The following is a 25,969-nucleotide window of genomic DNA, read 5'->3' on the forward strand; positions in this document are numbered from 1 at the left end:
CACCAACTGAGGCATCTTAATAATTTTCATATTAGAAAGTTTTTTTTCCGTTGTCGAGCGATTTTCACACGCGGTTTTACGCAGAATCGATTTAGCAATTAACTTTTAATGCTTTTAGCATAGCGGCCTTGTCAAACACAGCACACGGCGAATGACACTTCCATTTGGCCATTTTGCTTGACTCCTAGCAATCTGACAATATATTTAATTTCACTTGGAAAGTAGAACATTTTTTGCCACCCATTGAAGCGATAATAAGGAGGAAGGCAGACGAACAACACTGTGACAGTGCTTTTTCCTCAAATCTCTGGATTATGTACAAGCACTTGTATCATTGAATGGTCTTTTGTATGGTCTTTCACACTGTGCAAAAAAGTATCTCTTTATAGTGTCTCGTCTTTTATTGTGTAAACCTCGGTGTAAAAGCTATAAAATCTAATGACAATTAAGAAATAACACTTGAAATGATCTCATGTGTTGTGTTTTATCTCCGGTAAAGTGCCCAGGATAAACTAAGAAGAAATTATTGCGAGATAATACACACATAAATACTCACATTATCTCCATTGGCTTATCGAGAGTCATTTTCGTAAGGTTTACTAACCTTTTCGTGAGTGCGATTTTAAGTAAAGAATTCCTCCAAAAGAGTGCAAAAAATCTTTTTGTTTCTCAAAACGGGTTTTTGAGGATTCTCCCAATTGCTTATATTTTAATTCATCTGTTTTGACAAAGTGTAAGAACCTTTTTCAGAGTTCAGAGATCTCTTAAGAATCCCAGTGAAACTAAGAGTGACAGAAATGGGTTAAAAAGCTCAAGCGCGCTTTTAATTTGAAATTCCTTGAAGAAATATTGAAAAGATGAGCAGATATTCTGCATGAATGTTAATGGAATAATTTTCACATAGAGTTTTCATGGAAATACTCTAACTAGCAAAGCTACTAAAATGATTAGCCTTTCTAATTGATGCTTTTAGATTAGTATAGTTTTGCAAGGAAATATCTGGTTTGCATAATATTGAGTGAGAATCACTTGTTAACCTGTGAAGTCTTTTGTCTGGAAAAATTATTATGAAATACCGCAGGTGAAGTTCATTGCTGAGTGCTGTTTGTTGCGACTATTCACATGTTTGATTAAAGTTTTACTACAATTACGCGTTTGTATTGATCAATTACATCAAATGTTGATTGAGAGTGCTTAAACATTGAAAGTGTAAGTAAATACTTTCAGTTGACACACGGATTTAATTATCAGCTAATCAAATAGTAAAACTTACAAATTTCTGGACACACAATTTCGCCTCAAGTTATGTGATTTTTTTCCGTTTCTCAAGCGAAAGCTTCTCGTTAACCCTTAACGTAATTAAAGCCAACAGAAAGCGGAACAGTTTCAGGACAATAATAGACACAATGTGCAAATTTATACATAGCAATTAACTTTGATTCTCACACTTTGATTAGTATGATTATAAATTTATTTTATTTATTTATTTATCTTTGTACAAATTGATTTGTTGGTTTGGAAGACATTAATTATATTTCCCTATGCGTTTTTCTTCGCACTTATTGTATTGTTTTGTTCGTGCAACTTAACATATAATTGAAGAATAGCATAAAAACCATTTGGTGATCTAGTAACATTGCCAATTTTATCTCACAGCCCTTAGCTTAGCCTTCAGGAGGATAAATGCTAGTACTCTGAACAGGAGCATGTTAATACAGAGAGCATACACGTCAGTCCAAAACTGATCGCCTTCCATCGAGATTTCGTGGAGGAATCTCTTGGGATATCTGCAAAAAATCGAATGATATTAGTTTTTAAATGTAAATAATCGCTAAAGCAGCGACTTACTTGAAGTGACAATATGGTTTGGCTTCACAGACGAGTGTTTCTCGGTTTTCCCCATAAATTGCACCCACATATCCCTCAAGGCCATATCGCAGGTATGATATATAACTACCCCATTTCAGATAGGGTGGCAAATCACGAAGTGTCACTCCAAATCCAGCGAACATCATCATCGGAATTGACGAAACAGGAGCGATAAAAGTGCCATTCTGAAATGAATGATGCAAATTGTAGATATTTCTGATAATAGTTTACTGAAAGCCGCATTCTTACCACAACATTGAACCAAGCACCAACCATGAGACCTATGCTTTGGGCTACAAATGCTACCAAGAGGGATATCGTGAAGAACATAGCAAATCGGAAAAATTCATGAGGCTGGTAACTCAGGAAATACACAATTACTGTGTAAATGAAGCAGCAGAATGTCTGAAAAATTTAATTGAATTTTATATTTGCATACAGAAAATTATCTCACAGGACTTACCGCCATTGGAATGTCAAGAAGAGTCACTGAGGCGTAGTAAGACTTCAGTGAGTAGTACCTGTTGAAGTGCTCTTTCCGCAGAATTGCCATTTCTGTTGGGACTGCAGAGGTAGAGTTTTATTGCATTGCCAAACCCTCTTGTCCAAATAAAACACCACTTAATACTCACATGTTAATACAGTCAACATCATTGTTGTCATGGAGTGATGCATGAGCTGCAGAAGGAGAGAGAAATTGATTAATCGTATCAATCGAATCATCAATGTGATTGTCACATTGGCAAACAGATGAGTCAAATAAAATTGAAATACAGACACGTAACTTCCATGTTAATTGATCTTTTATATAATGCCACAGAAATGGTATGATAATTTTGGACGAAGAATGTTGCTTTCTCAGTTCAAATTATCTGTTTGCTTATTCCCTTATCAATATTTCAATGAGTATATGTGAGAGCTAACAATTGAAGTTGGATTTACTCACATTGGCAAACATAAGATTGTAGTTGTCCAGGACGCGCGAACCTTCATTGCCACCTTCAATGAAGAGGAATCCCAGCATAACAGCCACCATGATGTTCACGCCAATCCTGAGATGCGTCAGTGTCGTGTCCCTCTTGCCGCGAATAATGCCGCGCTTGATGAGCGTCTTCAGCTGGTTCCACTGATTTGTCGCCTGGAGGATTGTGTTCTCTTTGGCCGGCCTCTGGATGGGATACTTCATGCGAAGCGTCTCCAGCTTCAGGACTTTGCTGGGGTCGCCAAACCAATCCAGGCACTCGCCGTTGCCCGTGCCGGCCACCATATGCGGAATCTTATCATCCCCATGCTCTCCGCACGCCAGCTCAATGACTAAGAAAAGTGAAGATTGTTTTGCGAATAAAGGTCAAGAATTGTTTCTCAAAAACACAAATCTAATCACAGAATTTTTTGCTTTACAAATATGGAAGTGCGAATATGATATAATGTGGCAATGAAAATTTTCACCACCGTATCGTGGTTCCTTATTGTTATGCGCGAAGAAATGTATTTGCTAATGAGGGAGATTCGTACTCACTGTAATCGGCGGGATTGTGATACTTTGGACACGGGAGGCCGATCGACTGCAGGTAGGGCACGAGGTTTCCGGTGCTGCCTTGGTAGAGGCACTCGCCGAGCGAAAGCACGTACACTTGGTCGAATTCGGCAAAAAGCTTGGCGGACGGCTGGTGAATTGTACAAATTATGGTGCGACCCTGACCAGCCAGCTGTTTCAGTAGATCGACAACTTGTGTGCAGGAAAAGCTATCGAGTCCACTGAAAAGTGCAAACAGAAGCAATTAATTTGGGCACTCAAGGAGATCATTATAGGTTGCCTTACGTTGTTGGCTCGTCGAGGAACATGATTGTAGGATTACTGATCAGCTCCAGAGCGATTGAGAGACGCTTCTTCTGGCCACCAGAAAGACGACCGGCGAGAGTGAATTGATGTTCGTACAGACCAAGAACGGTGAGGATGTCTTCAATCTAGAGAAAAACAAATTTTTCTACAGTCATTGAAGACTTCTTAAGACATTATGAGTGAAATACTAACGCGAGCGTCTTTCTGCTGAACAGGGTAATTCGCGCCCAGTTTAAAATCAGCAGCAATTCGCATATTCTCAAGAACCGTGAGAAGTTCCTGCAAGTGATCGTCTTGGGTGATGTAGCAAGTCATCTTCCGGAATGAATTCAAATTTCTGATTCGTCCATTCACATAAACAGCACCATTAACGTTGCTCTTCTTGTAGCCAGAAAGCACATGCAGAAGAGTACTTTTACCCGCTCCCGAAGGACCCATAATAGCAATTAGTTGTCCTCCAGGAAATTTGCCATTGACTTTGTGGAGAATCTCCTTTTTCTCTGCAATAAATAGCACAATTGGGAGTGAATTGGCGATTTTCTCAGAAACGAAACTGTCGTGACTTTTTGAACATTCAAAAATATCCCCACAATTTTCCCAACAAATTAGTTGTTTTGTTGAAAGGTATGAATTAAGAAAAGGCAAGAAAAAACCCACTTCTTAGTAAAGCGTGAATACAAGCGCTCGCGTAATTCAGTCCGACCAATTTGTACTCTGGACTTTAAACGAATAGCGAATTATTGACAAATTGTTGAGTGGTATTTCTCATGAGTTTGTCTCAATCGTGACTCTATCAACTATTTCAAGTATTACGTGCAGCACATTATCGTCAATGAACTTTTATCTCACTAGAAAAATTCATAATGTACATATTTGTAGAACAATTTCTAGTTAAACACTGTACTTTCACACTCTCTGGACAAAAAGCATTTCATGATGTCACCTTGCTTATCAATTTTATTGAAAAAAAATTGAAACGTTGGAGACAAGATTTAGAATCTTTGCATATTTTTTCCACTTTGTGGAATTCATGCACACTGGCGAAAATTGATTATATTGAGGAAAATTTGAACAAAGAGGCATGGTGAGACGATCTAATCTTAGAAATTTATAATCACCAAAGTATTAATTGATAAGTGTAAAAGTGCTGATAGCAGACTTTGTTGGAGCTTCTGTTGAACAAAGCATTTAAGTGATTTCTATAGAGAATATTGGACTTTGTGGGAAATTTTCGTCATCAGTCAAATTGATGAATCACGGCGGATTATATTTCATTCTTTCTTTCTCAAACCCACCTTTGCGAAAACCCACGTTCACATAGTAACTGATATCCTTGAATTGGATGTCCACGGGCTCTCTCGTGGGCAAATTCGAAAATCGCTTGAGCTCCAGACTTCCGTCATCACTTTCCTGGCTCCCGGGATTGCTGGAGTGGCCGACGCTTCCATTGGGGCCACTTTCCCTATCGTAGGGCATCGTGGTGGGCTTGTAGACCGGCGGAGCGTCTGCCGCCGCGGGGGCGCTGCTTAGCGCGAACTCCGCTCGAAGTCCTTCCTGCACGATATCGTTCATGATCACTGTCACTGCTAAACACCTGCGAAACAAGATAACATAGGTCTTGAAACCACAAAGTCTGGACGACTTGTTATCACTGCCGAATGGATTTCTTTATACCCACGATAGGAGTTGCACGCGACTAGCACGATCGGAGACTTGAGTCGAACTGAGAAGGAGGAGTGTTGAACGGTCACGACAGTGACAGAGAATCCCCCATCAATATTTTATCAATATCTGATAATTTTCCTTTTTTCTCAGCTCCCAATTGATAATGGGTGTCTTAAATACAAAGTGAGTTGTTGCAAAGCACTTTGATGTATTGGCGGGAAAAAAAGCACAGAGGAAAGAAAAACAGCACTGTAAGCTCATTTTATAGGAATAGATCAATGTGTGACCTTCTGATGAATGGTCTTCTAATGTGACTTATTGCTAATTCATCTTTTGCCACATTCTTTCTTTTATCAGGGATCATTGGAACTAATTCTCTCACATTTTTTGACGTATGTTACGGAGCAACGGTCACACGTGCGTTTCACTTCCTGGCATCAACTTGTATGCTACATTGGCTAATTGATGGATGTTTAAGACCATCATTATCTGAGAAAGTGATATCAGTAGATATGTACAATTCGCGGAGTGTGTGTGATTAAGTATAGATTGCTATCTTAATCGTCGCTGAGCAATATTCAAGTGAAAAATTTCCTTTCTCACAAGAATATTCAGTAGGTATTATTATTATTACTCCAATCAGAAAATCTACTGTATAATCTGAAAATTGCAAAGATGCATATTTTTAATATGGAAATTTCGCGTATACTTAACTGCACTAAAGAACTCTAAGAGAAGTAATTCAAGAGGTTGGTTTACAAATTTTTATTAAAAAGCCCAAGGCAGGTTCTCTTCAAATTGAGGTCTTGATTAGTACTTTTTAAAGTAGGACATTGCAAAGCTCAAATGCAATTTGAAGAAGCACATACACTTGAAAGTCAGCAATTATAATACTTTTTGCACTAAACGTTTTTAGAATTGCACACATTCCCAGAAGCATTCAATAGAAATAAACACGATAGATATTGCCTTGCGATTGTGATGAAGCTTTTTATTCGACTTTCTTACAAGTTGTCTTTGCCATTCGTGCTAAACTGATCACACGGTGTTTCCTGTGATCTTCTAAATATCTGTAATTATTGCTTCTATTTCATATTAAGAGGCGAAAAAGAAGTTCACTGATTTTTTTCTTATCGTAATAGTCTTTTAAAAAAGAAAAAGAAATGAATTTATCGCTGTCACTGAGTCCAATGTAATGTATTCAGCCAGTGAATAAAGTTGTATACAAAATTTCCATTCCTTTCTTCTTTTTCGTCACAACTTGTAAGCCGTATGGTGACAAGAAAATGCCTAATTAACAACTTTTCACTTACGCAATTTCATGAATTATTTTTTCTACACAAAAAACCACCAAATTCACTTGTCACTGAATCAACTTCCGAGGAAACAATGCGCACTCGATACAATTCTGTGCTCAGCTCAAGTGTGGAATTCGTGAGAGGCAGATGTTGATGTTCATCGTACGAAATTTCAAGAGCGAGTGAAGAAATACAACTTCACGGGACTCAAGTTGAAGGCAAACTGGAAAGCGAACGTTGCGCGATCATGGGCTTTTCTTGATTATTTTCCTCACTACAGTATAATGCCTCATCGACACCTACTTATACATCGTGTTCCCTATCGAAAGTCCACTGAACACAAAGTAATAGAAAATAATAAAGACTGCATATTTAGAAGTTACCGACGAACGTCATGTGGCAATTGGATGATTTAATTTAAATCTATACACTTAAGTACACCGTGGCAAAGGTGGTTTGTCAAGAAACATGTTATTTATCGATGTTTGAAAGGAAAATAACAATTTTCTCACTGATATTTCCTCTCAGTGAGTAACAATAAAATTGCTATTATAGTATTTATTTGCCGATTTTTATGCATATATAGAGAAAAGTGGGCTGAGAATTTTCTTATCTCCGAAATTATTAATTCGCCTTTCGCCTCACGAAATATTGAGTAAGGAAATTTTAATTCATTGACCCGCAATGAAAGGCGATAAACTACAATCTTGCTGAAACTTCATTATTTTTCACAACTATGATGCTCATCACATTATGTATTAAGTATTGCTATGCTACGACTTTTTGTGGGAGTAGAATTTCAGAACGCTTTTTCTGTATTTTGTTCAGTGTTATTGCTATTAGCGCCGCTTTTAGGTTATCAATTACGTCAAGAGCGAATAATAGTTTGGAATTTCACATTTCATCATGTGTCGTTTTTAATGCCACTTTTGTGATGAGTTTTACAAGTTGAAGTACTCTTAACAGCGCTTCAATCATCAATACAACAATAATAAGTTAATTTATTGATGGTACAAAGTTTTTCATAAATTGCAACACCTTTTAGTCACGCTGTTTATGCTGCAATCATGCATATCATTAAGATTAGGGCCAAAGAAAAATTTGACCTTCAAATCGTTCAAATCTAATATTTATTCAAGATATTCAAAAGATCATCACGTGTAAAATATATCTGCATATATTATACTAAAATAAAAATTTATCCCTTAAGTAGTTTTTATTCTTTCTATTTATTACGATTTCATAAATCTTCTTTTTAGGACGATTTTACAGCCTCATAAGACACTCCGCCGACATTCTAATGCTTTCTATCGACTTCCATCGGACTATCGGTAGAAATTTGCACTGGGTCACTGGCATGCAAGAAGAAACAGTGCCTTTGACGGGTTTCTATGCAGTGAAAAACGGAACGTCAATGGACGTGTGACAAAAGTACCACTTCTGTCAATCAATGCGTTCATGTTTTGTGTGTAGCAAATTTTTTGCATTTTGGTGTGATTTAAAGTGATACAACTCAAAAAACTACACTTCATTCTCTTCTACGTATTGTGTACTCCATGGGTAAGTGGCAAAATGCAGTAAAGCACGGTCTATTGTGTGTGGGAAAAACAAAATCGCCAGTCCCTGGATATTCATGTAGATGACTTCAGCTGTCACAATTTTACCTTTTTGCACCGTGAAAACATGCAAGAAAATGTCCTTTTAATGAGACCTTGTTACTTCTCAAAGCTCCTAAATTGTCTTTTCGCTTGCGGCATTGCTGTGGTTGGAGGATGAAAATGAGGAGGAGGAGATTGAAGTGAAAATGTGATGTGCAAATTTGCACCACCCACAGTATTTGGGGGAAAAAAATTGCCCAATAAGGCTATTTCGGTGCAATTTCTGCAAGGATCGATAACTTATAGGGTGTGCAGTGTGAAATTTGAAAATCGGAGGCGATCCTTCGAGGATTGCGGGCGGAAAAGTCGGCCTTTCTCTCGGCATTTGGGAGCGGAGAAAATCTCTCGTGGCCGGTGTGTCATCGATTTGTGCGAGAAGAGGCACTCCGTCAACTTTCCGGTTAGTCAATCGGCCAGCAGAGATTGCAAGCGACATTGCTCCATTGCTGCGTCAATTTTCGGTCGCACGCCCGCGCCAGTGACCGCTGGAGAGTGCACGGGAGTTGCACTGGCCGAAGGGGTTGGCGGAATATGTGTGTCATTGCTGGGTAGCAGTGGTCGGCCCCTCGAACGGTGCTGCTCCCTTTTGGCACCCCAGCCAAAAAGGGTGAGACTCCATCGATCTGCGCCTTCTCACAGAGAGTCGCCACGTTGATGTGTGTGGGTGGGCGTGGTGTATTTATTGATCACCCGGTCACCCCTTGTTTGGGACTCATTCGGGCAGGATATAAAATTCGGGCGAAGAAACGCAAACATTTTCACCGACAAGCATGACCACTTTCGCCTCGAGACAAGCGTTCTGAGAATAGTCCTGAGATTCTGGCGCCGCATTCCCTTCAGGCCCGCGGACGCGCAGATGAATCGTTAAACTTTGCAGAGACTCTCCTATGCCATTCATGTAGAAAATAATCTGCGGTATTGCACGCATTTTCCTCAACTGCTGCATTATAGCGCTTACACTCCGATTAATCACTGCGCGTGGTTAAAAATGTATTCATTATTCAGCAATTGCTTATCATCATCTCATCACTATTCCCAATATAGTATTGCTCAACGTCATTGCATCATTTATGTATGGGGAAAATGGCAATTGGATGAAAAGATGTCTGAAAAATTAAGGCAAAGTGTCCATTATGCGAGTCCCCGTAAAATGTTTCTTTTTGGCACCCTCTGGATTCAATGTTAATGATTGCCAAGTGGCGGCAGCGAGCCAACCAGAGCATTTCCTTTTATGTCTTTCCCATTTCTCAATGCAGCTGAATGGGGGTTTTTTTTGGGTATTTAGGAGTTGGGGGTCGTTTAGCTGAGTTCAATCTCTTGCCCTTCCTCGTGTTGAGCATCGCCTGGCCTTTGGCAGGGTGATTTTTAAGACTCTCCGATCATCGCACGGACTCGTGATGGATTAAGGCCATCGATATGCAAATGTATTCAGTGTCTTGCTCCTTCTATTAATTTTTCCGCCATACCTTCCCGCATATTATATTTATAGGCACTCTGGCCCGTGTGTGGTCTCTCTGAGTGTAAGTGATGTGGAAGAGTGTATTTTGCCACCCTGTTTGAAAATCGATCGACCCCTCTGACGTCATCCCCCGGTGAATGATGATAAAAGTCACACGTTTATATAACACCGGAATTGTCTGCTGGCGCATGCGTTGGCGCTCTTCTCTCTCTGTCTCTCGCACTCTCAGGGAAAATTTCCTCCCCCAAGAAGAGTGACTTCGCCGCGGAGTGTATTTGTGCGATGGCAGAATATGTGAATAGCTTTTATACCCCATTTACATTGGTGTCTGTTAGACATAAAAGAGAAATCTCGTGACAATAATAATCGGGAGAATATGGCCCAAAATGTGTGTGGAGACTCCGGAGAGAAAGGCGCGCTCCTCTCTCACTAGATGAAGAGAGTCGGTTGGGCAAAGTAGGGGTGTTTGATGGAAATTATATAGCACTCGGCTGCGTTATGAAGGGAGGAAAATTGTAGTGTGGAAATTGTGTGAAAAGCGTCGTCGTCGTGTGTTAAAGTGAATTATTTTCTCTCGAGTGTTGCGGAATTCACCGCTCAAGTCCCGGCAATTTCTTGTAGAATTTTCACTATTTTACAACATATTCTCTGCAAGTGCTTGTGTGTCTCTCTAATCGTTTACACTTTTGGGGTGAGCGGACTTCCTTCACTGGGAGGCAACTTTAAATGGTGCATAAGTCGCAATAAATAGAGTATTGACGTTACATTTTCCCTTTTCCACCATTATCCTGGGATGTGGAAAATTTAATTTTCTAGTGCAACATTTCGCTGTGTGTGCCGAAATAATATGAATAGAGGAAAATCTGTGTACTTTTGCTACTCTGTGGCTAAATATGATTGTTCTGCTGGACAGAATATATATTGTATGTAGTGTGAATTGAAAGAAAATATTATTCATTGTGAGTTGGCTGTCATATTGTGCCAGAGAACGGCTATCGTTAATTGGAATGGTTTTAAATGTGCATGCGAGAGAATATTTGTGTTTAATTCTCCACTGGGCAGCTAAAGGAGAATCGTCAGTGGAAGGATAGAAATTACACTCATAAAAATATTGACTCTAGCAGAAGCTGAAAGGAGTGTTGGAAAGTGGTTGAGAGAGAAAGAAAAGCAATCTCTAGAAAGGTAGTGCGATAACTGTGAGCGTTTCCATGTATATTAGTGGTTTTTCCGCATATATGGTCACGAATTTACATATAGAGACATAGATATGTGAGACGATAACATGGTGGAAAAAGATTTTCCGTATAGTAACAGTCGCGCACAGTGAAAGGGGAAAAGGATTAAAATAACGCTTTATTTGGCAAATTTAACTCTTGTGTGTTCTCACACTCTTGTGTACACCACTCTCGTCTCAGTGTCCTTATTATATTTGAATATTCGGAATATTGACTTGCGCAAATGGATATGGTGGGATACATTATATGCCAAAATGTTTGCACTTCTTTTCACTCTAGCATTTAATAAGATAGCATTTTTCTACCCCATGACGCCTTCATACCCATTATTTCTCCACCTTTCACACTTCTCCAAATACATCAGACACACACAATTCACTCCCATTTAGCGTGCAGTCGCGAGCAGAACTTCCGAGCATTTCCCTCAATCTGGTGGGGTTGTTTTCTGTAATAACCTTCTGTGTCGCATTATTTCTGCACGGGATGATGAAGAGAGTATTTTTCAAATATAAAAATATCGATTGAGCATTCACAATAGCTGGGGCTGCTCTGGTGTACCAACACCACGGAGAATTATATTGGGATTTCTTGTCATTTTTCCTTCTTCCGCTTTTCCATTGTGGCGCTTTTTTTAACCACATTTTTCCACACAGTCGTTTTCTATTTTATTGATTGCTCTGCGGATTGTAAATAGTTGATAATGCCAATGAGTTCAAATGGTAAATATCCGGTCTGTGAGCGCTAAACTCTGCAGTGGTATTATTTCGAGAGATTTTTTTTACACTATCAATTTGAATTGAATAATGTAATATTCAATATTCATAATAAATACCGGGAAAATTTCCATCGTGTGGAATTTCTCATAATGTAGATTTTGAATTAATAATAGTGGAAAGCTTTGATTTAAGTCTCTAAAGACGTCCTTTCTTTTTTTGTTTCAGTATATAGTGTTACTCAAAAGCATTGAGAAAATACTATGGGATATAGCACATTATGGTAAGTCACCCTAACAAGTGTCTTTCACCTTCTTGGATACCTAAATATACTCTGTGCGAAATCTCAAGTAATATCAGAACTTATCACATTTCTCACATCCGAATTCCGACAATTATTCGGCGATGTTTCATGATAAGACGCGCTAATGAAAAAACAATAGGCACTTTTCTTTCCATCCAAGATAGTCCGAGTGAATGAATCATCGTAATTAGACGAATGAGAAAAAATTCTCGTTAGCTCGCGAAACCATTTTGTGCGATAAGCCCGAATATTATTCTGCTTTAAGGCGAGTTAGATTAATTTATGAGTGGTTTAGCTTAAGCTCTTGACACCCTTGTTATAATTAACATAATTCTAAACTGTTTCTTTGCCGTATGATTTTGCAGTTTATAAATAGACCGGCAGTAAGTGAACATATCTTAAACACAATAAATCGTTGTTGATGTTCGTGTGATTGATAACATGAAATGGCACGTTGTGCGAGAAGAATTACTCATCTTAAATACGTCACGACCAACAGTGACGATGACAAGGTGAATCAGTCTATTTGTGAATGAATGAAGACGGCTTGTCGGGCGGAATAGCATTATCAGCTCTTCGGCTACTTTTTTATTTCAACTTCACAAGTCACTGAGTGAAGACGTAACTTACAATTCTTGCTCGCCTCTTTCTTGCCATTAACACCAATACAATTAGTGCCGAGACTTTAAGTGAAAATTGGGCCTTTTTTCTCGGAAAACTTCTGTGTATATTTTATCTTGGCGAATAACACGAGATAAGATTGCACGATAGAAATCGTCACGAGTTAAAATTAACAGACAGAAGAAAATTCGTAGACACAATGACTCAGTTCAATCGCGTGGTAAGTTTTTCTTCTGTATATTCGTTATTAATTCGTGGTATAGTCAATATTTACGCAAATTTCTCTCAACGCGGATATTGCATTGTTTGAAAGTTTTTAAACCAAATGTACCTGATTAATGTAAATCAAATTATTCTCTGGGTGGAATTTTATGGAAAATCTCAATGTGTTCTCAATTATTCTTTTCTTTCAGACAATAATAAGATTTAATATCGAATCAGCATTGTACTTCGTGACATCAACATGAGTTCACGTCACGCCCTTTACACCGTCGAGGTGGGTGATACTAAATTCACAATCCTGAAGAGATATCAGAATTTGAAGCCCATAGGTTCTGGAGCTCAGGGCATAGTTTGGTGAGTGACAAGATTCATGCTGTCAAAATAGGTTCTTAGTAGTGAGTTGTGAGTAAAATTGAAGCTGTCTTTCACTATACTTCCATGCTTCAGTGCTTGTGCCTAACGAACTGTCCTTCCAATCAATCCAAACATGGATAAAATCACTAGGAAATACATTTGATTGAGGGAAGAAAAATTAAGCTCTGCATTTTTAGCTTAATTTTTCCTCCTAAATGATTGAATAATTAGTTTCATCTTCACACTCTTGACGAGAGTGGTTTTAATGTTCAAACACAAAATCTAAACTAATTAAATTACGTATTTAGAGATAAATTAGATCCTTTTTTTCCTTAATGTACAGAGAAAATTGGTGTATTCTGTAGGAATAGTTAGAAAAGCACTTTTTTTTTGCACGTTTTCAGCATGTTTACATAGAGCAAAATATGTTGTAGTTATGAAAATTCTTATCATCTATCACACTTTCTGTTTCCAATGAATTTTGTTTTATTATTAATGTTGTATTTGCACAATTATTTTGATTTTTAGTACTTAATGTGTCGTGGTGTAGTTGAGCTTCCGTTGAGAGTCATATTGCGATTAAGAGCAGTGACTAGAGATACAAGACTTCTGCAATATCACTAGAGAAAGAGAAAGAGAGAGAGAGAGAAAGTATAGGAAAGGCCCGAATCTTATATGCAGTCTTTAGTGGTTGCCATTGAAAAGAAAACGGATAGAGAAATACCCAAGGGATTCAGCGGGAACGTCCTGTCGGAAATCGGATTCATCGGTGGCAATTGCAATAGAATTTTGCTTAATTTCCTTTTCCACATCACAAATATCGTGTCATAGTGGATGTGCAAAATGAGCAGAGAAGTCGTATTTCAAAGATATCAATTTGGCGATACTGAATTTGAAGTACCTAATCGGTACGTTGGACTAACAGCTAGAGGCTTGGGGGCACAAGGGACCGTTTGGTGAGTACAATGACCTATTTTCCTATAAGAAAAATCAATCCTGTAAAGAAGAGGAGAGGGATTTTTTTTAATGAAATAATTAAAAATCTACCACCTTTTAAATGTATACAATAAAGATTAAATATACTTATAACTCAATTACAAATAGTCAAGCCTTTCCTATCTAAAACAGTTAAATATGTTATCATGATTAACTCCGAGATGGAAGGGTCCACTATTATATGATGCAAAATAATCCCCTAACCACATGGAATGTGAAGAAACCTAAATCACAAACCTTTGACTAAAATAAATATTTTCGCAGTTACTGACAAGTCTCACCAAGTGCTTCCCTTCATCATAATTAAATTTAACTCCTGCAAGCCGACCGATTATTCAGTGTTGCGTGTGAAATTGTACACGATTAGATTTACGAGTCGGTAATTTTATTATCCCTGTGTCACAGAAAACGTTTCATGTTTTTATTCAAATTTCGCAGAGAGAGAGAGAGAGGATATCATCTGAAAGTTTATTCCACACAAAGCACCTACCTAGAGAGCATCCCTTCTGCACTGTACAATGCTTCGATGGTGTTGCAATTAACATTATTAAATCTCTGTGTTTGTTTAGTGTGTTTAGTCTCTGTTGTTTTTCCTGCATGCAGAATTGCCTCTCGTGGATTTTTCTTTCACACTCTTTTTTTTCCCCAATAATTGCACATAACATGGAGGAGAGTGTATTGAATACAAAGTGGATTCTCACATAGCCTTGGATTATATGTGCTGTGATTTATTATTGCAGTGCTGCTTATGATACAGTGACCCAGCAAAATGTGGCGATCAAAAAGCTGTCGAGACCTTTTCAGAATGTCACACATGCCAAAAGAGCCTACAGGGAGTTCAAACTTATGAAATTAGTCAATCACAAAAATGTAAGTTTACATTTTTAATATAATGTGTTGGATAAAGTAGTTGGATTGACAATTAAATTAGCAAACTATGAAAGTCTATATCATCGCTTATTTGACATGATTGTGAGGACTGAGAGGGAAAAATACCAAATGAATTATTATCACTTCCAGATCATTGGTCTGCTAAATGCATTCACGCCACAGCGCACACTTGAAGAATTTCAAGATGTCTATTTGGTCATGGAGCTTATGGACGCAAACCTCTGCCAGGTTATTCAGATGGACCTGGATCACGAGCGAATGTCATATCTGCTATATCAAATGCTGTGTGGAATAAAGCATCTCCACTCGGCGGGAATAATACACAGAGTAAGATTAATTCTCCTCCCCAGAAAAGCAAGTTTTTTTTGCCAGTTTCACTGATGATTGTTGTGCTTCTTTGCAGGATTTGAAACCATCCAATATTGTGGTCAAGTCTGATTGTACATTAAAAATCTTAGACTTTGGATTGGCTCGCACAGCTGGCACGACATTCATGATGACACCTTATGTCGTCACGAGGTACTATCGGGCACCGGAAGTGATTCTCGGCATGGGATATCACGAGAACGTGGACATTTGGTCTGTCGGCTGTATAATGGGTGAGATGATTCGTGGAGGTGTTCTTTTCCCTGGAACAGATCACATTGATCAGTGGAACAAGATTATAGGTGAGTTGCTGGGTGACTTTCAGAAAAAGCGGAGGAATTAATTTGTTTTCCCCTTGAGTAAATATCATGGATGACATTTAAACATCCCACGTTTTATTGAGTTGCAAAATCATCGCAATTTGAGATATAAAGCCTTTCTGAGAATTAGATTATCGCGTGAAAAAAACAATTCAATGGTGTCTTTGGTGGTTTGCAGAGCAACTTGGCACACCGTCGGCGTCTTTCATGGCTCGTCTTCAGCCAACTGTTCGCAACTATGTGGAGAATAGGCCACGATATACCGGTTATCAGTTCGACAAACTCTTCCCGGACGTCCTCTTTCCGAGTGACTCCAGCGAGCACAGTCGCTTGAGGGCGAGTCAGGCGCGGGATCTGCTCAGCAAGATGCTCGTCGTGGATCCCGAGCACAGAATTTCGGTGGATCAAGCTTTAGTCCATAGTTACATAAATGTGTGGTATGACGAGAGTGAAGTGAACGCGGTGAGTACAATTTATGCCTTATTTGAAGCTAATCAAGTGAGACTGAAGGAGATTAATCTCTCACGACAGCCGGCTCCTGGTCCATATGATCACAGTGTTGACGAGCGTGAGCACACTGTTGAGCAATGGAAGGAACTCATCTATCAGGAGGTGATGGAATATGAGGCGCGCAGTAATAATACAGACACGACCGACGGTAATCCGCGGTAGAGGGACGTACAATAAGCAAGGAGAGAGAGAGAGTGACACATTGATGGGTGGAAAGTGAGTCCGTGTCCTCTAGCAATAGTAATAAAAAAAGAGAAAAAGGAACCTTTTAAGTGTACATAATAAGTTTTTGATTATTGAGGAAAAAAAAAGTGAGTCAAGGATGATGAGAAAGCATACAAAAAGGAAAAAAATTGATCTTTGATAAAACTTAAGAATGTGTGTAGAGGGACGAAAAGAAGACATGTATAACTATTGTATTTTAAATTAGAAATTACCATCTAATGTAAGTTTACTGTGGAGAGATGCAAATGAGATTTCGAGCATAAATGCGAAGATGTCGTTTTCAATCATCCGAAGGAAGACATGGAAAAAATGCAAACGGTTTCACGTTCGAAACACGATATTGATGCAAGAAAGGAAGAGGATAATTGAAAAAAAATTGAGAATGACATGTTGCAGGAAATGAACTGTTAACCGATTGAAAAAAGGGACAGAAAGAGTGAAAATGTCAAGGATATTTAAAAAATCCGCATGTGACAAAAGTATGCAAAATGTTTTGGTGAACAAAGGAAAATTTTGTTTAATCTGTGCAATAGAAAGGGATTAAAAAAGAATCAATAAGTCTACGATATAAAATGGAGAAAATAAAAACACACAGTTTGTATTGATGAGAAATAATTATAAATGTGATTTTATAGTGCAACAGTGATTATAATAAGAAGGAAAATTGGAAGGAAAAAAAAATCCGCAGTGAAGATCAACAATCTTTAATAATAAATTCTCAACGTAGAGCAAAAAGAAAAATGTAAATTCCATAGACAGTAAAAGTTCAATTTTTTCGTAAAAAAAAAGAAATCTAAAGGTAAAAAAGAGAGATGATAAAATATGTAGTCCTATTTTGAGGAAAGGATATATTAGAATATATTCATATTGTGGCATTTGCATGGAAGAGAATTTATACTGATTGCATTCTGGTGAAGAATAATAGAGTTTTGAAATCACTGTTCGGTTCAGACAGTCCAAAATAGTTTGTGTCCGTGTGAACTGGACAGCGAAATAAAGGGGAAATTGATGGAAAGTGAGGCCGACTCGACAATCAGGCGTCCAAATATTAAACGGCCACGGAAATATTTGAAAATAGTGGAATGGTATTAAATTCTTAGCCCAAAATAGACAACACAAAATGTGAGTAATTCACTCTTATACAAATATTAAAAGAAAAAAAGATTAAATACTAATAAAAATTGCAAAGAGAATAGTTTACACGATATTCAATCAGTGAGACAATTTTTTTGTGAGAATGAGAGACAAAATTAATTTACAACACAACTTATAGTGAACTTCATTGTTGTTTTAATGTTTTTGTAGAAGAGACTCATGACAAAAGAAAAATGGAAAGAGTGAAAGAAATGCGTCTCCATGTGACAGAGACTAAACTGGGTTTATGAATTAAATAAATTATACAATATAATAATTTTTAGATATTTGTAGCCATACAAGAGGTATAGTATAGTAATAAATTATACTAAAAAAGAAAAAGAAGTGAAGAAAATGAAAACATATTGACTAGCCACATACAATAAATAAATTTAGTGAGACGCGAAGGAAGAAATCATTATTAAATCATAAACAGGTATCTGATATGTTTCCTCATATTATTGGACTATAGATAATATAAACACGATACAATTGTTTCAGTGTGTATGTTCATACTTTATTTTGTAAGTAGAAATATATATATTTGGCTTCTTCGCGAAGTCCCTCAAAATAAACTATGAAAAAAGACGTAAAAGAGTTTCCGACGAACATACATGCACATCATTATAGTCTAACTGAATGAATCTCATTTGACTTTTTTTTTGTATGATTTTCTACTATGATTTTTCTGTAAAGGCAAAACTTGTGAAAAAAGAAACCATTAATTTTATTTTTATATTCATGAAGCATGCGAAGCTGAGGCAAAAGACGTTACATGGAGAGTCTGTTGTAAATATAGTAAAAATGAAGAAAAACAATGGCAAAAATCCTAATTGCATTTACACTTTAAACCGCTTACCTACTCAACATTGAAATGGAAAACCCTTTTCATTACAGTCGTTCATGGGAAATGTATTTAATTTTGACAAAGACAAACACATTGGTTGGAAGGGATACAGTTTTTAATTGTACTGTAAAGTCTTCCTTCTCAAGAGAAAAAGAAAGAAAAAAATCCCTTTATGTTTTTTTGGTATTACATCCGGGAAAAATGAGTCAATATATTAAGGAATGTAGTGAAACATATTAAGAGACAAACAATGATAAGTATCTTAATCAGAAAAAAAGTAAATCAGGAGAGATTATAGAGAGAGAATAAATAAAAAAAAAATACAATGACATAACAGTCACGTAAATACGATAGAAAAAAAACAAGAACTTTATATAAAGGAAACATAAATATTTAATGAACGTCCAATTATGAAAAAAAAGAAGAGAAGTGAAAAAAAAATAAAAAGCTTGATCCATAGACATTATATTGGAGATGAATGATGAGAGTATTGTAATAAAATCAGAACAAAAATAATAAATTGAAAAAAATTTGACATAGCAAGTATTTTTAAATATTCTCAGCAGATTGACTTTCTTAGAAATTTTAACACAAGAAAAATCCTTAAATCTAGCAAACGTACTTTTTCACAATTTTTAGATTCTTCTATCCCTAAATTATTTCTATTAACTCTTCAGAGTCTGTTTCACATTTCTGAGATTAGAGAGTGCGTAGGATATTGTGAATTGAAGTGTTTTTCTTTTTTCTTTCTTTGGAGAAGAAGAAGAGCCATTTTTTCATTCATTTTTATTTTTCAACTTCAATATGTGTAGAGAAACACTGCTTACGTTGGATTTTTGAGAAGAACTCAATGATTTTTTCAACTACTACCTTTAAAGTATATTGTAATTATGATTATAAATCTTACAAGTTTATTAAAAGGATTAAGAGGAGAGAAGTCATAAGAGAGAACTTGGGATTGTATGTGAATAAATAAAAGATTGAAAACTGGAAAGAATACTTGAAGCATAATTCAGTAGAGATTTTGCAGCTTTTAGCACATATATTTTGTATATAAACAAGAATTACTTCGAATCAACTGTAATGAGATTTTAAAGAAATTTTTAGATCTTTCGTAAATAAGAACTCTTTATTTCTAATCAATACATTTTTTTGTCATATAAAAAAAGCGTACAAATTGCATGGTTTAGTGTCATTAAGAAAGCTATCGCATGGCCATTTTTTTAAATTAATTTTATATCTTGGAAAAGCTCTTGAAGCTCATTTGGCAGATACATTTCACAAGAAGAGTATCTCTGGCAATTTTGGTTTACGGGATAACATCCCTTCTGACTATGATGTCATTCATGCCCGGATGACTTCCATTCGTCATGATGACATCTTCTGGCCGTGGCTGAGTTTCGAAGGCCAGGAAGCCATCGACGTCATCTAGTTCTTTGGATGTGAATTTGGCAGCGAAAGCTCCGCGTCCAGCGAACGGCGGAGTGTATTTGAACGTTGCGGCTGCTGTTCCATCGACAGGCACCTCAGCAATCTTGAACTCCAGCGCACGATCCAGACCTGTGCCTTCGACGTGGAAGACGCCCTTCTTCAGTGGCATCGGCAGGGGATTCTTCAGGCGTAGAATCACACTCACGCTCTCCCGCGACACTGGAGTTCCCTGGAAAGTGATCTTGATGTCGGGCTTTCGCACTCTGAAGTCATCCTGGGCGAAGTAGTCGTACTCAGTGTCCTTCACTGAGGCCAGACAAGAGATATTGAAGGCCGATTGGTCCAGGAGTTTGCCATAGTACTCACTGAAGACCACCTCATCGCGGACAATCTCCGTGACTCCTGGCTTTAACTCCCGCTGAAACTGCACCACCTTAATTGGCTCACTGCGCTTGCCAGTGTACAGCACCGTGTCAATGTGGAGCGTTCCTTCCACTCTGTGAGTTTTTCTGCTTGATCGATTTTTCATCTCGAGAACCACCGTGAAATTCTGCCCTATGACAATGTCGTCTCGCAACTCAAAGTTGAAGTATATATCGTTGAAGTCCTCATTGAGATAATACCGTGAGTAGACACTATTCGCCTGCTTGAGAGCTTTCAGCATTGTTGCTCGTTCCTCGTCGGACTTCTCATCAAATTTGTACGACGTTGTTATATCTTCACGCTTCCATTCACCCACTGCCTTTGTGCTGATGAAGTGCCCAATGCCCAGAACATCTTTTCGCAGCAGCTTTAGTGGCTGATTTACGCCTGAGTATCGCCAGAAGAGCTTGTCCGCATTCACCTCGGAGTAGACGAAATCGCAATCATACGGCTTTGTTATCTCGCCCATTTTCACCGCCTTCACAGGAGCCGGACCGCAGCGATACATCTGATCGGAGAGCTCTTGAGGAGTGGCGTCCACAACCTGCCATCCACTGTACGATCCGGATGGACCGTAGCCCAGATCTGAACGCTCCATCCACACCTCATTCCACACGTGATAGTTCCAGATGGAGTCCGCATTCAGCTCTTCCATCACCTTTCCCTCCTCATTCACAAAGTAGTCCACAGTCATGGAAGAGTGCGTATCATGAGCGGATGCATAATTAGTTATGATCCTGCTTGGGATTCCCAGAGCGCGAGCAACTATTGCGAGAAAGATGAGACAAGTAAGCACAGAATTCTAATTGTTTTTACAGAAGAAATCATTGACTCACCAGTAGTGAGAACTCCTGCGAAAATCCAGCACTGGCCGAACTTCACTGGCTTCCTCTTCTTGTAGAACTTCTGCAGGATTTCCACGGATCCCACCCACTTGGTGGGAGCGATTCCACCCGAGAAGTCCTCACTCCAGTTGCCCAGCACAACGCCATCGTCGTCAGGAGAGTTCACGGCAGCCGCGAGAGCTCGCGACACCCGAACGGCATTTCCACGATGAATCCCACTGACTTTCCCCACCTCGGCAATGACTGCCAAGGAGCACTCCAGGACGTGCCTGTCGAACTGGCCGAGTTTCCACACAGAAGGCCTGAGGCGATTGTAAGATCCTCGCCAGATGAGAGTTGTGTCTGCCAAGACGTATTCCTCCAGCAGATGCGTCTCTGCCATGTAGACTTCGTCGTCTGGACACCACGGATTGAAGAGGACCACGATGGGTTGGCGGAAAGTGAAGACGCGCGACCCGCTGTGCTGAAGTCTCGTGTCGATGTCCACTCGCCAGAGTGTGACGGGACAAGAAGCCGGCGCCTTCACCAGGACATCCAATATATCCCCGTTCACCTGACTCACCGTCGCTCCCCACTCGTGCGCATCGCCCAGATCATTCGTGCCGAACTTGAGGGCAGATCCGTGAGTGTGACCCGGGCGGTTCTCATCGTGCACCGTGAATGCGAAGCTGAGACTATCGCGGGTGCGATCGAATGGGCGGTGACAGGCAATGCGCAGCCGGAAAGGCTGCCCACGACGGATGACAAGCTGAGCGGATTCACCTGGCACCGCGTCACGTTGCATCAACTCGAAGCGCTTCGTATGGTGAGACGTGCCATTCTGCTCCAGGCACAGATCCACATGACGAACCGTCAAGACATCGCCTCCGTCCCCAGGCGAATCTGCAATTAGCATGAAATACCTTTCTTCAATCAATCGACAAACAATAACACGATTATGCAATTTACACACTACACTTTAAGCGCTATTTATACGTCTTGGGTAAACAATCAACAGATTCACGGCTGCTGTCCGTGTCCTTGGGCAATTCTCGAATTGCCTCCAATCTTTCGCGCTGAGAGGCTGTTCAAGCTCATGCAAAATCTCTAATGAGGTTTATATAAAAATTTTGCTGTGTGATACAGAAAGCGAACCATTTTGGAACAGTCAATGGAAAATGATTCAGACCCGAGTTTTCCTGTGTGTTTTCTGTTCGAAACAAGCTAACTCTCCCCTATTCAAACACATTTATTCACTTCTTTATTTGTCCACTCTGGAGATGTATGACCAAATGAAAAGCCAAGGAGTTTGAATTTCTGCTCAAGAGTTAGGAAAGTATCGCCAAATTTTAGGAATTAAAATCTCCGAACATTAATTTCAATATCGCTCCATGCGTGCAACAGTTTGTAATGTGGCAGTGAAATTAAATTTACTGTCTTAGAGTTGTGACGAAATAGGTTTTCAACATTTGCTCCACTTCGTAATTGATTTTGACAGAGTAAACCATTTACGCGGAGCGCTGAAAAAGTGCTTTCATCTCCGTGACGTCTGGAATTTGCGAAACAGGTGATGAGTGATCTACTAGAACTATCACAAATCACAGCCTCGTTGATAGTTTAAGTATGTATGCCGATTATGAGTGATTCAAAATTCACTGGCTCAATCTATCCATGACAGTAAAAATAGACACAATTAAATCTATTCACACATGAGAGGCGTTTCGTGTGGGTGGCTTTTCACTCTATGCATGGAAATTGTGAACGTAATTGAGTCGCAAAGGCACTTTTGCTGAGGTCGAGAGGAAAAATGCGAAATATTGGAAGAGTATTTACAGTATCGAGAGATTGGCAGATGGACATTTCCTCGTCCAATTCCATAAATTCGTGGTCGTCGACGATAGAATCTCCGAGGGATGAAGTCACTGAACCAATGGCTAACGGCGGCACACATTTAGATAAGCAATACCACTTCGGGGAATTTTCACAAAAGAAAATGGGAAATGATGGGAAGTGAGCACAAAACTTTAGAGAGAGAGATTTTCTATCTTCACTGCTCACAGCACTTCTTCGCACTGGCAAATCCAAGCAAAGACTGATCGCTTTCATAAGCGACACAGCAATAGAAGCTGCGGATCGGTTGATGGAATGGGGATTAGACTTAGTGCAGCAAATCCGACATGAGTGACTGTCGTGACGAAAGTGGGAGGAAATTAGTATAATTCTAATTAAAAAATCTGATTCAAATTTCGGCCCAGCAAAACGGACTCAACAATTAAATACGTAAGAAACTTATCGCTGCTTCCGCTGACAATGAAATCATTGCACTGGACAATTCACTCAATTAGGAATATTCATACAGGGTTTTCCGCGGATACTTTAGTCATGGATGCTTAATCACTCAATTAAGACTGTCCCTCTGCTACCACAAAATCAGGATTCAGTTTGTGGTTGCATATTTTTCCAGAGAAACTGCTTCAGCAACGCGAATCAATGTTTACAAGTTCATTGACGAGGTCAGCGTTTCGTCGAAATATCATATATTAACCCACGAGTGCGTGAATCAAAAGCCGTCAGAAGATCTCACTGAAGTCATAAATGATCTTCGGTGCGTTATTCATAGCTTGGGAATTTCATCTCAACTTGCACAATCGCCAGATTTCTGTTATTTTCCACATAACAATAAAAATAATCTTGAAAATAATAATAATCAGACTATCAAGTGTGTTAAGCACAGTTGGAAAGTGTTATTTTGAACTTTGATTTCTATTTATAGGAAATTGACCATTTGTATAATTTCAGAAGAATTTTGCACATCATGTTAAATAAATATTTGTTAAATATACACACCTAATTCGTCTTTGTCGGTCGTTGACAAATGCGCTGGAGGAAGGTATATATCCGCCGATCTGCCTTCATTTGGTGACCAGAGCGTCTTGAAAGAGCCACATTTACACTTGCAACACGAGCAAGCGTTTCCCATTCTTAAAACTCTGCTCCAATGCGCTATTCACACCCAGATTTGTCGTTTTTATGCGTGGTTGAACAATGAATGCCGCCAAATGTTGTGTATAAAGATTTTTCTCTCTCTTCACAGTCCACGAGAAAATTAATACATCTGTGATTCTTCCAGAAAATACAATTGGAAATATGGTCTTTTAATGCTTATCACCTTGAAGCAAGTTTCCCTCTAGAGTGCTAATGTACATAAATTACACTCTATGTTAATGAGCAATTCAATTGCCAATCAATGTGTCTGATGTGACGTAACACATGTAAGATGAACACTTTAAAAACATTGAACTTCACTTTCACTACCGTCTGTCAGCTCGAAACAATATATTAACCTCTTTTGTGCCGTCTGAAATGCTCCAAAGTGATATATTTGAGCTCAATTCACAACTTTTCTCCCACACACTCAATTATTGTTTAATTTGGCGTGCTTGTAAATTACACGTGTTAAGTCAATAGAGAACCGGTTTTTTTCTTCAGCGCTTTTCAAGGAGTCTCAAGTCCAAAATTGATTGATGCACAGATTTGTTTGGCTCGAAGGATGGCGCGCAACTGAAATGCTCGGCGCGAGACAACTGACTTTAGCCTCATTGACTTCGCTCTGTTAACTTTTTCGAGTGGATTCTCAAATATGAGAATGGGAGGGAGCGAGAGAGAATTCTACGGTCGATATCAAGTGATCAACAGAAGCCTCTTTCATTAGTCTTATCGAGCACTTACATCGCAGAGTCTGCGTACGTTTCTCTTTGACTACTGTCTAAGATTCAATTAGGAGTCTTATCGAAATCTTCATCATTAGTGCCAGAGGAATCACTTTTGTGCAATTCAGTTCAGCCATCGTTTCTCTAATTGCACATAATTGATTCTTAATGGCAATTTGAGGCATGAGTAATTCCTGTCATGAATCAAAAAAGTGTCTTGAAAGCAAGATTTCTTGTTTTAATTCGCAATCTTGTGATTCCGCCGTAACTTAGCAGAGACACTCACCGCAGTGGAAAGCACGAGAATCCGACTTCTCAAGTTTGCATGTGTGTGAGCTTTCACCCAATCCAGCGCCATGGCGCATTCCATTGAAAAGCTCCGCCAACATACATAGCAAACTGGACATTCCAGAGACTGGAATCTGAAGAAGCGCGAGCTTTTACTCTCGAGCATGTTGTTTACCGGCAGAAAATGTTTTGTTGAAAGGAGGAGAAATGCCTTTCATGTGAAGAACCCCTTTTTCGATATATGGTCTCTTCGATTAAACAAAATAATAGCAACAGTGAAATTCGCATGGTAACTATGAATATCACGCCAGGAGCCGCTGGCCTCTTCTCATCGCCGAAGAAGTGGAGCAGTGGTGTGAAGGTGGTCAGCGTGAGATTTATGGGGTTCACCTGGTGGTGCATTTGAAAGCGAGGCAATCGATACGGAGTCCTGCATTCCAAGACTGTTCCCTCGCCACCCGCTCGAGGAGCACGTGCAGGAGGCGGGACAGCAGGCCCACCAGAGCCTTCGCGAGACTCGTGAGTAACTTTGGACTCCCGAGGAAGGATTTGCTGTGAGAAAAACCGTTGGCGATTGTGAGTGCGCATGCTTTTCAACATAATGTGTGTGTTGGTTCCGATGGTGATGTCTTGAGCAGGCGAGCGCAAAAATCAGAGACCAAAGAGTCCAAAAATCCTTGTTCATATATTCACCAGCCTCAGATTACTTTGAGGCGGCACAGTGGAAAGTATCAAAAGTGGAGAACTCTGGGGACTTTTCACT

The 25,969-nt window shown here is 39.1% G+C and overlaps 3 protein-coding genes across 7 annotated transcripts; 1 reads left to right on the forward strand and 2 right to left on the reverse strand.

The window, feature by feature from the left end:
- Positions 1 to 1,447: 1,447 nt before the first annotated feature.
- On the reverse strand, positions 1,448 to 6,923 carry LOC132263319 (ATP-binding cassette sub-family G member 4). 2 transcript variants are annotated; one of them, XM_059763025.1, is made up of 11 exons: positions 6,691 to 6,923; positions 5,008 to 5,306; positions 3,905 to 4,212; positions 3,692 to 3,837; positions 3,389 to 3,627; positions 2,816 to 3,183; positions 2,502 to 2,547; positions 2,333 to 2,433; positions 2,119 to 2,274; positions 1,849 to 2,054; positions 1,448 to 1,787 (listed from the first exon to the last, which is right to left on the reverse strand). In XM_059763025.1, the coding sequence occupies exons 2-11, from the start codon at positions 5,282 to 5,284 to the stop codon at positions 1,646 to 1,648; spliced, it is 1,989 nt and encodes a 662-aa protein (XP_059619008.1). In that variant the 5' UTR covers positions 5,285 to 5,306; positions 6,691 to 6,923; the 3' UTR covers positions 1,448 to 1,645. The 2 variants fall into 2 exon arrangements, with proteins under 2 accessions (XP_059619008.1, XP_059619009.1); XM_059763026.1 differs by lacking the exon at positions 6,691 to 6,923 and having other exon boundaries at positions 5,008 to 5,561.
- A 1,187-nt stretch (positions 6,924 to 8,110) lies between these two features.
- LOC132263168 (stress-activated protein kinase JNK) lies at positions 8,111 to 17,337 on the forward strand. Of its 4 annotated transcripts, none has more exons than XM_059762790.1 (8): positions 8,111 to 8,235; positions 11,969 to 12,023; positions 13,079 to 13,241; positions 14,978 to 15,107; positions 15,258 to 15,455; positions 15,532 to 15,796; positions 15,993 to 16,276; positions 16,346 to 17,337. In XM_059762790.1, the coding sequence occupies exons 3-8, from the start codon at positions 13,129 to 13,131 to the stop codon at positions 16,484 to 16,486; spliced, it is 1,131 nt and encodes a 376-aa protein (XP_059618773.1). In that variant the 5' UTR covers positions 8,111 to 8,235; positions 11,969 to 12,023; positions 13,079 to 13,128; the 3' UTR covers positions 16,487 to 17,337. The 4 variants fall into 4 exon arrangements, with proteins under 4 accessions (XP_059618773.1, XP_059618775.1, XP_059618774.1 ...); XM_059762791.1 differs by lacking the exon at positions 8,111 to 8,235 and adding an exon at positions 10,455 to 10,974; XM_059762792.1 differs by lacking the exon at positions 11,969 to 12,023 and having other exon boundaries at positions 8,116 to 8,235.
- Positions 17,338 to 19,011: 1,674 nt separating this feature from the next.
- On the reverse strand, positions 19,012 to 23,281 carry LOC132263167 (annulin). Its single transcript, XM_059762788.1, has 3 exons — positions 23,042 to 23,281; positions 21,221 to 22,111; positions 19,012 to 21,149 (listed from the first exon to the last, which is right to left on the reverse strand). Exons 1-3 carry the CDS (start codon positions 23,157 to 23,159, stop codon positions 19,840 to 19,842), a joined length of 2,319 nt encoding a protein of 772 aa, XP_059618771.1. The 5' UTR covers positions 23,160 to 23,281; the 3' UTR covers positions 19,012 to 19,839.
- Positions 23,282 to 25,969: the final 2,688 nt, after the last annotated feature.

Source organism: Phlebotomus argentipes, unplaced genomic scaffold, assembly GCF_947086385.1.
Source record: "Phlebotomus argentipes unplaced genomic scaffold, Phlebotomus argentipes genome assembly contig_15, whole genome shotgun sequence".
Taxonomy (NCBI): domain Eukaryota; kingdom Metazoa; phylum Arthropoda; class Insecta; order Diptera; family Psychodidae; genus Phlebotomus; species Phlebotomus argentipes.